Raw genomic sequence first — 16,109 nt, 5'->3', positions numbered from 1 at the left:
ATATCTCTTAGATGTAATTGACCCTATTCCATTATTTTTTTCAGTTCGGATGAGTCCAAACATGTCTTTACTCAGTTGTTGACTATCTTACTCTGACTGTTTTCACCTCTTCTTGGTTCTGTGAATGAGTGCACTGTGCATGTGTGAGCTGCTGTGCATCAAAATCACCTAATCTTTTTTTTCACCTGTGTGTGCGTGCTGGTCATACATAAAGTCTTATGCTAATGCTTAGAGGGAGGGAACAGTGCTTGTCGAGAGGAATCAGGCACCCAGCTCCAAAGGTTACAGAGTGTCCACTTGGCCGAAGGTGCTGCGGGAGGGGAAATGGGAGATGGCAGTAGGTCATAGAGCTCAGGTGAGCCCTGCCAAATCAGTGTGTGGAAATAAGATGAGTTATATCAAACATTGCAAGTGTGAAAGTGATCAAACGTAACTGGATTTACAGTAACATATAGGTTGTTAGTAACCCATATGGAGATAAACTGAGCATGCAAAACTGTATTCTTACATCTGGTAGTATTCTTACATCTTTATCATCATCTATTTTCTTTGAAATAAACCCTGTTAATTTTTTGTATCCCGAGTCTGCATCTTTGATCCACTAGTCATTACGACATAAGCAATTCAAATCAAAACATGTCTTCTGAGTAGAGAAAGGAAGGAATTATTTATTTGGAACCCGTAAACCCAGAGTTCAGATACTTAGCTAACATGTTGCAGTCCTGTACTTTGCTGTGAATTTAAAAAAGCACTTAATTTAAATGTCTTACGGTTACACGAGTGAGAACAGAGGGCTCAGTGCAGCTCACCACCTCATCTCAGAAGCAGTCTTGGCCTGTTCCAGAGAAGCACAAAACAAGAGGATTTAATACAGAGTGGTGATGCTCCTCTTCAGAGGGGATTACTGGGACAGTGCTGTGGGAAATGGACCTCAGCCGTGCAGCTATAGCCAGGGCCGCCTGCTCTGCACACATACACTGTACACACACCATCTTATCTCGCACATTCAAGCTGCTCTCTTTCAAACTCCTGCCATCTATGAACTGTTCTATTCCATTTAGCACACAGCACATCCCTACATGATGGTTTTCTGCTTTGTTTATACCACAGATTTCCCACTTGATATTGCAAATTTACAGTGTGAGCATTCCCAATCTTATTTGTCCAACCGCCACACATATTTAGGTTTGTTTCTTGTCCGTGACCACAAACATGCATGTACCTATACAGCTGAACAGATATGGTAAATGATGAAATGTCATGTATATGGGTAGATGGCACTGTACTAAAAAATCAACTAAATTAAAAGTGACTGAACTACAGAGACTAGTTCAAATTTTAATGGTTTAAATCGTGACTGACTTGCTCATGTAAAAAGCACATGTAACTATTTTTATTCTCACTTTGTCTTACAAGCTCACACATATTAAACTGCACATATGCTCAGTGACAGTAGAAAGGCAAGGAGAAGATTAAATACTTGTACTTACAAGCATCTGTCATGGTGGACAAAAGTAAGCATGCACACTGCTTCCCTCATTCTACTAACTCCCATAGTGCTGTCAGGTATGACTATACTGTACAATATGTGCCTGTTAGGACTGTCAAAAATACTGCTACCAGATCCCCAGTAGATTCATGTTTCAGTCTATTGCAAATATCTACTGCTGCTACTATAATGGTTTACAACGTTTTTGCAAATCTTTTGTTAAAACTGCTTCAATATTTGGTGTTCACTTCGGCATTAAAGGAGATAACAATCAATATTATATTTAAATAAGATTATATTTTTTAGATTGTATTTAAACCTTGAATTTATATATTTTGCCCAACAACAAAAACATTCAGTGCTATAGTTCTGCTCTCATCACTGCCTTGTGTCCTGTTCTGTGTTACAGAGATCTGCCTGTTGACACGAGGCCGGCGTACAGCCAGTGTGCGGGCAGACACGTACTGTCGCTTGTACTCCCTGTCTGTAGACAACTTTAATGAGGTGCTGGAGGAGTACCCCATGATGAGAAGAGCTTTTGAGACTGTGGCGCTGGACAGACTGGACCGCATTGGTGAGTCAAAGAAATAACACAAACATATAAACAAGCAGATAAAGAGGTTATGAGTCATCCAGTGATTTTTTTTTTTTTTCATGTGTAGAAAACATCGGCTATCTTGTCACATTAAGTACATTCTGACTAAAAGTACTGAAAAGATTATATGGAGAAACACAGTGTAGCTCAATGCTACTATCTGGTTATAGAAATGTAAATGTCCTCTTGGGCTGTATTCATCACATCCTTTATCTTTGTTTGCACTAGGTGTTGTAAATGCTGAAGGGGCAGTTGTTAGAGTCAGTCCAAAATCTCTTTAAAATATTAGTCTTGCAACTTGTCGCGTATTTTCCACTAAATTGCACTAGGTGATGCAATAGAACCCTTTTATTCTTTTCTGTTTTCATGCTTGTTGCCTGTTTCTTTCTGTTGTTTTGCTGTATCAACCTTTAATTCCTAAAATGCAAACTGACTTCTAGTAAGCGCTGTCTTCTTCTTGTTCTTTCCCTTCTCCTTCTCTCTGTGTCTGTGCTATTAGGCAAGAAAAATTCAATCCTGCAGCACAAAGTACAGCATGACCTCAGCTCTGGTGTTCTCAACTACCAGGAGAATGAGATTATCCAGCAGATTGTACAACATGACAGGGACATGGCTCACTGTGCCCACCTATTGCAGAACGCTCCACCTCAATCTCCTCCATCACCTACTCCAGTGATATGGGCTCCCCTCATCCAAGCACCTCTCCAAGCTGCGGCTGCCACCACCTCTGTAGCAATAGCCCTTACACACCATCCCCACCTTCCTCCAACACTCTTCAGACCCCCAGTTTCTGTCCTAGGGTCCCTTAAGGATCCCCCTAACAGACTGAAAAAGCTCAACACTTTCGTAGCCTCCTCTACTGCTCCTGGATCAGAGGGAGACTCTCCACCTGGTACTCCGTCCAGAGTTCGCAATGATGTGGACATGCCATTGCTAGCCGCTTTTCGGGCCCAGCATATGATGTCAAATTTAGGTGGGACAAGTGCCAATCCAACAGCATCAGATAGTGGGGGTCATCGTGGGCCAAGTGGATCTGGTTCTGGCTCCAGTGGAGGTGGAGCTTCTGCCTACGCCTTTGGACAATATTCTATGTTTGGTTCCCCTTCGTCAAGTACAGCGCAGTTGCATCCCCAACCCCAGCGACAACAATCATTTCGCTCAAACACACCACCTCTGTCTAATCTCTTCCACCAAGGGTCTATAAGTGGAAGCACAGGGTCAGGATTAAGTGGAGGAGCGGCTGGCGCCTGTGGGGGAATAGCAGGGTGGACTCCAAGTGGAGCAGTCGGCGGGTCAGTTGAAGGGACCACTGGTGGAGATGCAGTGTGGACCACAGAGGACTTAATAGCAAAAGAGACACCTTCACTAGGACATTATGTATTGGGAGGAGCTTCGGCGGGACCAATTGAAACCTCAGGGGAATCATTGGGAATGCCTGAAGGGAAAGCACTATATGTTACCACTAGACCAGAAAGGTCATCGGGGTCACAAGGAGGATTTACATGTGGGCCAGTAGGAGAGTTTGCCAAGGTACCACTAAATGTGTCATCTAAGGCATCTTTAGCCTCAAATAATGGAGGGTCATTAGGAAGAGTTTCTATTGGACCTATGGGGTTGGCATCAGGGGGTTTCCCTGCTGGAATGGTTTCTGGAGAATCAATGGTAGGGTCACTGGGAAGAGCGTCTGGTGGATCAATATGCACCCATGTAGGAGGTAACATGGTCGGAGCAGGGCAGACCGGCAAAGTACAAGGAACAAGTGGAAGTTCTGTGACTTGTTCTGTCACTGTTACCTCCAGTGGAGTTACACATGGACTTATTCCCTCTCGGTGTCAGAGTCCAGTCTCGACTGGTTCGTCCAACCCTATAAGTAGCCAACTATCCCACTGCCAGCCCCTTCCTAAGCCACCTCAAGTGGCTCCTCTCCATCAGCTGCCCACTCTAGGTAGAACTACCAGTGGTTTGAACCTGTTTAACTCTCCCCCTAATGGCTCCCCTTCTTCTAACCGAGGACTGCACAGCCACCCACCACTCGACGGTTCTCCTTCGTCCCTCAGCCATTTTAACCTGGCAGGCTTGCAGTCTGGCCTTCTGCCTCACCAGATGTCCCAGGAGAAGTCTGCCTTGGCCTCCTTGGCGCAGTACGGTTCTGCAAATGCTTCTCCCTGCCTTACCCCAGTGGCCCCCAGCCCTACCATTCAGAGCCCTGTTAGTGGCAGGACTTTCCACTACAGCGACCCCTCTAGTGCCATGGGATCCCACAGCTCTTTGCTCATGCCCCAGTCTCTCTCCTCACAGCATTCTAACCAGCCACATATGCCTGGCAGAGAGTCTCCTTTGGGCCGTTTTTCAGAGGATCTTAAGATTTTATCCAGCTCCCACCCGTCCCTGCCCCAGGAGGTGGCACAGGTCTGTGACCAGCGCACCACTCGCTCATCTTTTGACACTGGATATTTTCCTTCTCCTTTCTCATCCCCTACTCTTGTACCTAAACCATGCAGCACAGTCCCAGGAGGTCATGTAACGCCCCCTCTTCAGACTTCCCCTGGGCCCTCTCACCAGAGTCCGTCCCCAGGGGCCTTTCCTGCTGTGCCTCCTCGAAGAGGCTCGGCTGCTTTCCCATCAGATCTAGAACCTCAGACTGTGCGTTCTAAACTCCCTTCCAATTTGTGAGAGTTGTTCACGCCCTCCTCCTGTGCTTCTTCACACTGAACTTTTCTTTTTCACTTGTCACCTCTCATTTTAACAACTGTGATTTAGACAAGGCTTTGTTAAGTGACTTTGATATGTTGCATTATTTCATATATATTGAATTATTTAATATATGGAGGGTGTGAAAATATCTTTTCTCTCAATAATGATGCCAAATTGATCTGGAGCAGTTTTAGGATCCTTAATACTGGACTACACCATAAGTCTCTATTACTGCGGAAAACTATGCACTATATTTCACCTGTATAAAGTCTTTTATGTATTTACCAATTATTTATACACAACAACAGGTTTTGTGTCATTTGGGTCACACATTGATGATCTTAAAACGTATCTATTAGACTGTAGTTATTGCAACCTGGAGAGACTCAGCCAGACACAAAGAGAAAAGTATTAGTAAGCTTTATTGAACAAGTTGTCCTTGGAGCTCAGACCCCAGCAGAAAGCATTGCGATGAAGGGCGTGGCCAGTTAGATGATGTTTAGAAGATGTCCCCCCATGGTCTGGACACTGGAGGTGGTAGAGGTGAGGCTGACGATGAACGGCCGTGCATCTGCAATGGGGGTTTAAATTGGGCAGACAGGGCTCTGATTGGATGAGGAGGAGGTATGGTGAGCAGTGAGGAAGACTAACTGAAGTGAAGTGATGAAGGCTGAGGTAAACTGGAGATGCAGTGAGGTAGATGGGAGCGCAGTTAGGTCTTCCAGGCTGAATTTAAGCTAGCTCCATTTATCCTCTGTATAAAATAAATGGGGGAAGGGAAAGAGATTATAGGGAAAAAAAACAACACTTTAACATGTGGCAAGACAATAATTCTTGCCCTTCTAAATGAGTTATTTTGGTAGTAATACAAAACTGTTTCTGATGCAGAGGGTGAGTGATTAACCAAGCTACCCTCCATGTTGTTACTGGGACATATCCACATGAGACTCAACCATGCTCTATGACAAGCTCACTTTGTCTTCCAAACTCATTCTGCTTAAGAGTGTTGAAAGCATATTTTATCCCTCTTCCTGACTGCGTGCAACTGTTAACGTGTGTGTGTGTGTGTTAGTGATGATAATGTGTGAATCAATAGAACAGCCAGACAAAAAAGGGGAGTTTTTTCTCTGAACTGAACTCAAGGGAGTTTGCCTTTTTCATACAAGTAATTAATTCCAGCTTGTGCGTCATGTAGCTCTCAGACCATTCAAAATCCAATCAAATGACCACAAAATACCGAACTCATTGCAAGCAAATACACAACACAAGCTGAAATATCCAAAAAGTGCTGGCATTACTCCCAACTGTAGCTGCTATCTCTTCAGTAAAGACAGTAGGTTTATTTGAGCTGTTGAATGTATGTGATTTTTGTTGGTAAATTATTGTATTATTTTATTTTTAAATTATGTTTTCATGGCTTTGTGCCATAGTAGTAGTTTATGAAATTATTCTGTAACTAAAGAGGTCATTATATTATTAATAGTATTCATGTTGTATTATCAAAGGTAGAATACTTTTGTGCCAAAGTGTCCTTTAGCAAGACACAGGACTACTACTATCCATTTTATAACTTACTGGATATATGACAATAATCCATTAAAATTGCCTTAATCTTGCTGCTCCATTTTGTGTTTTCATAACCCATACAGATTTAATCTTATCAGTACATACATTAATCATGTTATGGAATTCCTATGCACAGTGTACTGTTGACACCATCACCATCATATTTCCTAGTGGACAGAAACGCCCGAAAAAGGTATCGCAGTACTCCCAAAGGAGGAAGAGTCGTGAGATGGTCCTCTGTGTTTTGTGCGGCTCATCAGTGAGACAGACCCAGGTTTGGTTCAGACAGCTGAGTCCCCAACTCAGTCACAGCACTCAGCTATAGCATCCTAATTTAACAAGACATGTCTGTAATCCCTTGACCCTGGCAGGCTATCATGAGCTTGCACACAGAATTGGACAGTGACCATGCGCGCCCCTCATGCTTCACACAAGTTTCTGCAATAACGTAAGGCAATATGTGGCATGATGTGCAAGTGCACAAATGTAAATGTAAGGGAAATATATTTGAGCAAAGCTAATTTAACACAGTTACTCATGTCATTCTAGGTATTTTTTCATGGTCTTTTCACCAAAATGAGAATGCTTAAGCAACAGCGCTTTATGAATGTACCTGAAGACTGTGATGGTCATTCTTGAGAGATGATTAAAGTTTATATAATTAAAACCATATGTCTAAATGCTCTATGGTTGTTAGTTAACATCCAACATCTAGGCCTCTACATATATAAATAATTACATGAATTACAAGGATATCTAAAGGCTTTTGTCTTGGAGTAAAATGTGTGCCAGAGCTTAAAGCCACACTAAACAGTGAATGATTATTTGAACCTAGGTTGGTCCATGATTACAGATAAGTGCTTTAGAGGGGGGTATGATGGGAAGCTGCTGTCACTCACAGCTTGGTTAAGCATCAGAAAATCCCATGACAATTCTGATTAAAAACTATGAGCAGCTGAAAAGTCTGCTGCTGGATTTCATACCTAGCAGAAATGGAAAGGATACTATAATAGTACCGTATATTATGTGTTACTACTATATACCATATAGCAAAATGTATTTTTAACAGTACATCAAATATATAAGAATAGCCAACACTGTGGTCAGTTTTGTTCAATCACTGCAAAAAAAAACAAAAAAACAAAACATATGTTGGACTCATCTGTGTTTTGAACTGCCAAGTGGTTTCATCTTTAAATCTTGTTTCTCAAAAGTGAGAAACTGATCTGTTGTTTGACTTTGTAGCTGCAATCCAAAGCCAGCATAAATCTACCTTACTTATGATAGCTGCGCACTATTTCCACATTATGATTGGCCCTAATCTTACCCTTCATCTGAATTTGCACTGTCCAACTGACCTATGAATATTACTGGGTGAATCACTTATGCAGGCTAATGAAATCATTTACTGTGATTGAGGATTAGATGTAGCAGACACAGTATTGAACCTGCAATTTCTCCCGGGGGAATATGGCATGCATTTTTTCCCTAGTTATTCATTCATTGCTGCAAATCTCTGCGATTACTCCCTGACTGTCCCTCAGAATCAGGTGTTCTTTATGGCAGTGCACTTCAGAAATGTAAAGGTTGCCATGCGTGGTGCAAAGGGGATGTGCATTGTTTTATGATCTAACACAAATGACCTCTTTAGCTGCTGCCTGTAGTATTGAAATTGAAATAAAGTGACAAAGTTTTTTTTTTTTTGTTTTTTTTTGTTTTTTTTAATATATATATATACATAGCAAATAATGTAGCTAGGGGATGACATATTTTGAGAGACCATGGAAAGGTGCATAAGAATCCACTTTACGCATGACACTAGCAGAAAGATCCTTCGGGGTAACATGCGTGTGCAAGATAAATGGCTTTCTATACGTGGTTATTATTATTTTATGATGTTTTTCCATAGGCAGGAGAGCTACGTACATTTGTATAGCAAATGCGAAACTTTGACGCGGTTCAGAAGCCAAAGGGCTGTTCAAAAGCTGTCTGAAAAATATATTTGTTTTGTAAATCTGTCTTTGATTTGTATAAGTATGTATTATAATTCGACTTAATCTAATGTTGGAATCATAATACGGTATCTATATGAATTAATATACTGTGTTTCCATAGGACATATTTATAATATTTCTGCTTTTATTTTAAGATGTCCACAAGATTATGTGTGTATAGATAATTTGTCCATGTTTAAGTGACTTGTTTTGCCTATGTATAATCCTAGTACTGTGGTGCGGTGCAGGATTGGAGCATTTCCTTTGTACGCTACAAACCAAGGCATCCATGAAGGCAGCATCTGGTTTGACACTTCTTATATGGATGTACCCAATCTTCAGAGAAGGACTATGTTCTGACTGTTTGGATATCAATCTATTTTTTCTGCAATTTATCAAGAGAACTATGGAGGGGAAAAAAAGCAATAAGGAAACTGTACAGGTGTGCTGTGATTGGATGTGTAACCCCACAGGACACTGCGCTGACCTACACAATAACCACAGGCTGGTCGCTGTGGCTTAGATGTGATGTGGCAGTGACAGAAGTGAGGCGGTGTATGCCAATAAGCACATATGGCTACAATAAAACAGTATAGAATAAACAGTGAATGTGTATGACTTTTCAAAACAAGTAGATGCACACGTTTGTTTTAGTTCTTCATGCGGAAGGCAAACTGATTACAATCCAATTATTCTATACTTCAAGTGTTTTCTTTCCACTGTGTACCGGAAATGTTGAGATGTTTATACCAACAGTAGATGTTACATGCATATCATATTGTGTTGAAAGTATTTACATTTAAGTAAAGCTATATTTTAATTTATTGATATGCACCTGAACTGAGACAGAGCAATTTATCATATTTGAACTGAAATCAAGATTCAATCATGTCTAATCATCAATGATCGGCTTTGGCCTTTTAAAGATAGAGGTCCAGCCATTCCTCTGTCAGTAAAGGCATGTGGTTTGGCGCAAATTTGAGACTTTGTTAATGACAATGATTATATCTGTGTAATCCCTCTGTTGTCAAGGTCTGATCCATAGTAAAAGCAAAACTTAAATCTGTCAACTGTTAAATCTGTCACTTCTGAAAAAGCAGCTTGGATGAGCAGAGAAACGTCTTCACTCCTTTCAAAGTTTTGTCCAGATTTAACTTTTGCTTTGACTATGATAATGATTATAAGTACACATTTTTATATTCAGGAAATTCATATTTAACACATTTTATTTGTTTTCAATAAGACAAAATATAGAATTGAAAATCATAATTGATAAGGAAAAAATGTGATTCATCTCCCAGCCATAGCCTGTATCAGAAGAACTTCATGGTATGTCTAACCAAATTACCCCAAGTTACAACCTCTAATAATACTAATAATAATATAATAATAATATAATACTAATAATCCTAATAGTGGGTTCTGTTCTGCTCCAGCACACACTGTCCTATTAAAGCATTAATGATAGATGATGTTTTCCCATAAACTTTGTATGTGACCTTCCCGTAGACGTCCTTTCCCCTCCGAATTATCCAGCATTTCAGAGTTCCTCCTCAACAGCTGTCCATAATTAAGAACTGACCGTGGAATCCCCAAAGTGACACTGATCGAACGAGCACTTGATGCTATTGCAGCTCCCATCAATCAAAATCTTGACACCTATTATTAAGGAAACTAACTTTTACTTTTATTATATGAAAGAAATAATTACTCTTTTCCTCTTTTTTATATACTAACTATATACAAAACACACTCCAAATGATTCCAGCCCCCCCCCCCCCCCCCCCCCCTTTTTGTGAATAAGAAGAAACACCTTAAGAAACATGCCCTCTTCCCGGGAGCTGCTTGTCTCCATGGAGATAATTAATAGTCCACCTTTAAGTTAGATGCCTCTAAAATTGCCCTAGTATGAATGAATGAATGATGACAAAAAATGTCCAAAAAAAACTCTTTTAGTCAGTGATCTGACTTGCCAATGCATGTGTGTGTCTGTTTCGAAAATAGGCTACACACAATTGAACACAATAACCAAGAGACAGGTGAGGGTACTCCAAATGCCCAAATGGCTGGCAGTGTGCAAAAAAAGGAGGACAGTTAGCGTTTGAGCCATCTGCTTCATTAGAATTCCCCCTTGAGCTAACCTTCCCATCTCACACACCAACTCATTGAAAGTGAAGGGCTTTGTTTTAGACTGTCTTTTGTAATTATACATTATTCTGCTCTGATCCCTGCCTGCTGCGAGGTGGAGAGGCACTGGCTTAACGCCCTGCCGCTCCAGTTCTGACGTCTACCAAAAAAAAGAGAGTGCTCTATGTAAATAAATGGTGCGTATCTAGCACTTGCCATGTGAGTCCCCTCTCCATCTCTCGTGTGTTGGGTCAGATGAGAGAGGTCACAGTGACATCCTCATGGTGCAGGTGCTTGTCATAGTCTAATGCCTCAACTATGGCATCTGGGATAATCTGCTCCGCTTCTCCTTGGCTCAAACACTACATTCATTAATCTTACCAATAACCACCAAATGTGGACAAGACCCCTGTATTCCACAATATCAGTTAGTTGAATGTTGTAGCAGAGGAAGTGCGCATGTCAGGGGGGACAAGGATGAAATTTGTGCAATCTTAATCAATGTCCAGCAATTCAATTTTACAATCCTATAAATATTGTGTTTTTCAACAATGTGTTTTTTTTTTTTGCTATGAAATGGTTGTATTTGTTATGACCATGTGAAGAAGATCTATATTTTTGGCAATGTTTCACACAGAGCACTCAGAAACACACACAGTAACTACAGCAGATCCGTATTAGTGCTCTTTCCCCTCTAAAACCCAGCCATCAAAAGCCTTTTGACATCTGCCAGTTTATGTGCAAATATTGTTCAAATGCCAAATTCTCCCAGCGTTTGATGTGGCTGAAAGTTTTCTTTCTGTGTCACTGCATGTGTGTGTGCCTCTCGGGATTAGGTTCATGGAAGCATATGCATGGATCACATCTGAAAGATGGCCACAGGTTGGCAACCTGATGTCCCCTCTCCGCCTCCTGCACCGCCGCCAGCTTCTGTCCAAAAAGCGCAGGACGGGCTCCTCCAGTCCATCCCTGATGAAAAAGGATGATGGTCAGAAATGGGCCATATGTGACCTAGTTAGAGGAGAGTGCAAAGTACTGACAAAATGACTGACCTATGTATGGGCTATTGTGGGAAATCAAAGGCATTTGGGGGAACATGATCTAATACTCCTATTTTCTGAGAGAAAAATTGGAAACCTGGCACTGTCAGATGTGTACGGTGACTAGTGTTTCAGTGCATATATCACAAAATTACATACAAAACATAATTACCTCAGGGGACTGAACATAAAATGAAAAAAATAACTTAAAGTCTGATTTTGGTATTCTGCTCCAGGACCACATTTGCAGCGCCATGAAGTGCAAAGAAGAGTGCTATTATTAAAAAAATACTAAATTACTGGTGTCATTATGCTTCATATTATATTAGTCTGAATATCATCAGGCTATGATTGTTCTAAAAATTAATTGTGGTAAATATCAAAACACAGAAAGAAAGATTGCAGTTGTTTTGATATATATGTGTGTGTGTGTGTGTGGGGGGGGGGGGGGGTGTGAATGTGTGTGGGTGTGTGTGAATGTGTGGGGGTGTGTGTACGTGTGTGTGTGTGTGGGGGGGGGTGCATGTGTGTGTGTGTGTGTGTGTGAGTGTGTAAGCTTAATGTATATTATGTATCGACAAAGTCGTGCAATTCCACAAGAAAGTACAGTCATAATATTAGTTTCAAAATACACCACACTTTAGTTTGATCTTTATCATGCTAAACTGTAAGCTGACTTGTACATGATGGCCATTTAGCTCCCGGTTCAGTGGGTGAATGTAAATTGTAAATGGGAGAAACAGACTTTGATGCTGTGGTGTGGCGCCCTCAGCTCCGATTCCCGCTGCGACATGTCAACACCACAAGCAGCGGCTCAACTTGTCACCCTGCCATCTGCTATCCGCTCTAAATGTCCATTTCTAAACACTTCCTGCTCTAGAAACAACCCTCACTAGAATGATACCAGCATAATCTTTCAATGGTCATGCACAATACATCAAATTGATGTCCTGAAAATTGAATTGCATGGACTCATTTCAAATATGAGACTGCACTGAACATGACCTATTCCCTCTACTCTGCTTAATAACTGCTTGCATAAAAATACTGGGGAATTTGTTTTTGCTGAAAAAATAGTACTCTTTTATTCTTTCCACAACAAATATCTCAACGTATTAGCATGCTATAGTTCAGCGATTTGCTCGTCCATATTTCATAAAGCCCCTCTGCCTTGCTAAAAATAACAGTATTTAGAGAAACCCAGAGGAACTCATTTAAAAAGAGAGGAAAATACCATTTCTTATTTATAGCAAATTCAATCCTCCATGACTGGTGATCCCTGCAATACCATTCTCCTCTTCTCCCCCTCCCTTCTGCATCACACCCAAGTGTAGGAAAGGAAACATCCGCTATCTCACAAGTCTGCCGGCTCTGGAGATTTTGCTCTCCACACCACACAACCCGAGCAGCCTACAGCCTGGACTCCCTGTTTATCATATTAGCTGTGCCCTTGAGCATTTTGGAGCCAGACTCTCCCTTTGAACTACAAGGAGAGAGCAGACCAGCGCGGCCGTTAACCATAAATCATGAGGCTTTAGTACGTGACACCGAATGGCCTTGTAGTACAGCCAGGCTATGGGCAGTCCTGATCACCTGTCTCTGCGGTGTACTAGAGATATACAGTAGGTCAGATGATATCCATAAATCACATAGATTTACATGAACCATGTGTAGATGAATGATAATGACTGTACTGTACTTATACAGTGACTGTAGGTTCATGAACCTGCTCCAATTTTACTTTCCAGAAAATCTATAATTGCCTTCAGAATTACATAAAACACCTTGATGAATGCATGAATTTTTAGTTTTGAGTGTACTATGTAATATTTATGGTGATGGATCTGTAACCTCCTTGTCTTTATGGCTCTCCCTAGAATGTTTCACAGTAGCGAACTTAAACTTATCTGTCTTGTATGAATTTGATTACAAATCCATTGAAAGACATTCATTGTTACTGTGAGATGTGTCTCCTTTGCGCAGATCTGAGCTGTGGCGGCACCTGCTTGTCTCCAGATAGATAGAAGTTTAATGCCATACTGTGGAACATTCCTGAAGCAATAACATGTCCATGGAGACAAGCAGGTGGCACATGCTCCAGCCAAAAAATGACATAGTGCACCAGTGAGCTCTTTATTACACAATTTAAAAAGCAAAATGGCCATGGTAAACTGCAATACTGCAAAATTTGCTTTATAATTTGAAAGTAAAACTTGCTTTTACCAATACCAGTCTTTGTATGTTGCAGTTGCCATTATCACTGACTGTTAATACAATTTTTGCAGAAGAATCAACTAGAAAGACTTGAAGGAAGCAGTGAAAAAAGTAGTGATACTGAAGTCAGCCATCCAACACAGTAAATGTCACCGTGGCTCTTCTGACCTCCACGCATCATCTCACCTGCAAATGAATGTCCCACATACGTTGGTAGGTAGAGCACTCTCCTCACTCTCCTCCTGGCTCTCTAAGGCAAGTATTCCCTTCTTACCATTTCAAAACAAACAATAACATCCCTGCTGCCATCCCCTGCTTGCAATCGTGCCCTACTTTCAAAACACAGGTTCCTCATCAAACTGGTAGCAGATGGAACGCACATGGTGATGAAGCAAGCAATGCACATGTGAAGTGGCCCATAAATGTATGTAAGAGCGAGCTGCTATGTATTCCAGCTGAGTAGAATTAGACACAGGTGATTGTCTCATGGTGTTAAACTGGCAGTACAATCAGTATGCCATTGGATTGTCTTTATATAGATCATGTTGTTAAAGTCCTCGGAAAAAACCTTTCAGAGTGAGGTGTTTGAGTGGTGGTGAGGAAGGCAGCCCCTGACCTGTAAATTATAATACACCTGTGTATTGAGTGACATTCTTTATTGATCAGGTCTGGCCCTGCTTTAGATGTCACTGCAAATGGCACAGTGGAATTATTTGTCCGTGTTTGCCAATGTGACCTCAATTCAGGCTTTGAGTGATGTGGTCGTTCTGCCTCTCATCTGGCTGACAGGAGAGGTGGGGGTTCAGTCTCGTGTGAACAGCACCGTATATATCAGTGTGTGTATGTGCATTTTGTCAAGGGGCTTCGTGCACGTATAGGGTAAGATTGTACATTTAAACATTGGGAGGTAAAATTACTGACTTGGCTGAGATTTCTGAACAATGTTTTGGTTGTTTGGTGTTTATAGCAATGTATATGCAACCCTCAATAGTTAGCACCTCCCTTCAGACAGATATAAGGCAGTACTCACTAGTAATCTGACCAAAAATGAAGAAGCAGCTTGGATGAGCAGCGAAACATCTTCACTCCTACAACTTTTTGCCCAGTTGACAGATTTGCTTTTTTCTTTTACTAATAGTAGTCCTCAACTTCACACTAGCACTTATGATTGTAGTACTTATAGATAAAAAATAATTTGTGTTTCAAATTCCTGGGATTAGAGATGCAAGTCACACAACAGTAGGCTGCTCCTGTGGTTGAACAGTATCTCAAGCTTATGGGACTGTCCTCGTATAATGTGCATGTGTGGAGTATGTTGAGTCTTTACGTAACACAATAGAGAGCTGTATGTAAAGGGTGACTCATTTTCATTAGCTGTGGATCCTTCAGAGCTGCGTGTCTTTGATGTTCTCTCCTAAGGTGCTACATAGGAAATTCACTTCTTCCTGTACTACCATTTATAATTGCATGTATAATTGTGAGTATAGCCATATAGCTGGAGGCGGCAGATACAGTGCCAAGTCTCACTGAACAAAATGGAGTAAAACAACAGTGGGAGGAGCCCGAGAAATGTATTGTAGATGTGTGGACTGAGAGAGTGGATATAAGGGTCTGAGGGAAGGAACCTTGATAGAAGATGTAACCTAAAGACAGAAAAAGTGACTTGAAAGCAAAGGAGGAGGCATGTGAGGTGATGCCTGAGCGGTGCAGTGTAGTGGAGGAAGTAGCGCTCACGAACATGCACCCTGGCTTCCCTTTCTAATCCTGGAATTGCCACTGGGATTACGGAAGGCACTCTGAATTTTTCATGATTAGTATGTGTCAACGGCAACCAAATTGAGAGTGCGTTCTCACCACAGTCTATAATGACAAATGGAGTCAGCCAAGTCTGTTGTTTACCGCTCACTAAAATGTCATTTATTATCCAGCTGCTGTTTTTGAAATATGTGAGTGTTCAGTAATAGTAAATGTGGTGAGGAAATCAAGAAAGAACATCATTTGTTTACATTTTTTTTGCTTGTAAATAATGGTATTGTTGTTTGTTGTTGTATTTTTCCATATTACAATACAGTGCAGTTTATACTAGGCCATGTGGTAGTAAGTTCTGACTCACTCTCAGAATGCATTGCACTTCACATTATTATACCATATGTTTATTATACAGTAAATTCAGTACAATAGAATGAAATGAAAGGATTCCACATAAGAACTTAACTCAGAGAAATTCCAGGAGTCTATAATCCTTATTTTTCCATGGAATTATATTGCCCAGAATAGATTGTAGAATGCTCTACTAAGAATCTCTTTTCTTCACTGCTGACATTTCTCTCCTGGTTGCATTTCTAAAGCTGGAACTTTGTCTGTCTGTGGAAAAGTGTAGTTAAAAACAG

At 41.0% G+C, this 16,109-nt stretch overlaps 1 protein-coding gene across 1 annotated transcript in view; it reads left to right on the top strand.

Annotated features, from left to right (window-relative positions):
- Positions 1-4,845, top strand: part of hcn4 (hyperpolarization activated cyclic nucleotide-gated potassium channel 4) — a 37,234-nt gene extending 32,389 nt beyond the window's left edge. The window contains exons 7-8 of the mRNA XM_033991879.2: positions 1,899-2,063; positions 2,584-4,845. Of these exons, the coding sequence (XP_033847770.1) occupies positions 1,899-2,063; positions 2,584-4,757 (2,339 nt within the window). The 3' untranslated portion in view covers positions 4,758-4,845. The remainder of the gene's footprint in view (positions 1-1,898; positions 2,064-2,583) is intronic.
- Positions 4,846-16,109: the final 11,264 nt, after the last annotated feature.

The sequence above is a fragment of the Periophthalmus magnuspinnatus genome, chromosome 3 (assembly GCF_009829125.3).
Source record: "Periophthalmus magnuspinnatus isolate fPerMag1 chromosome 3, fPerMag1.2.pri, whole genome shotgun sequence".
Classification (NCBI taxonomy): domain Eukaryota; kingdom Metazoa; phylum Chordata; class Actinopteri; order Gobiiformes; family Gobiidae; genus Periophthalmus; species Periophthalmus magnuspinnatus.
The sequence above is the reverse complement of the archived record's forward strand: the minus strand, read 5'-3'. Positions and strand labels throughout refer to the sequence as shown.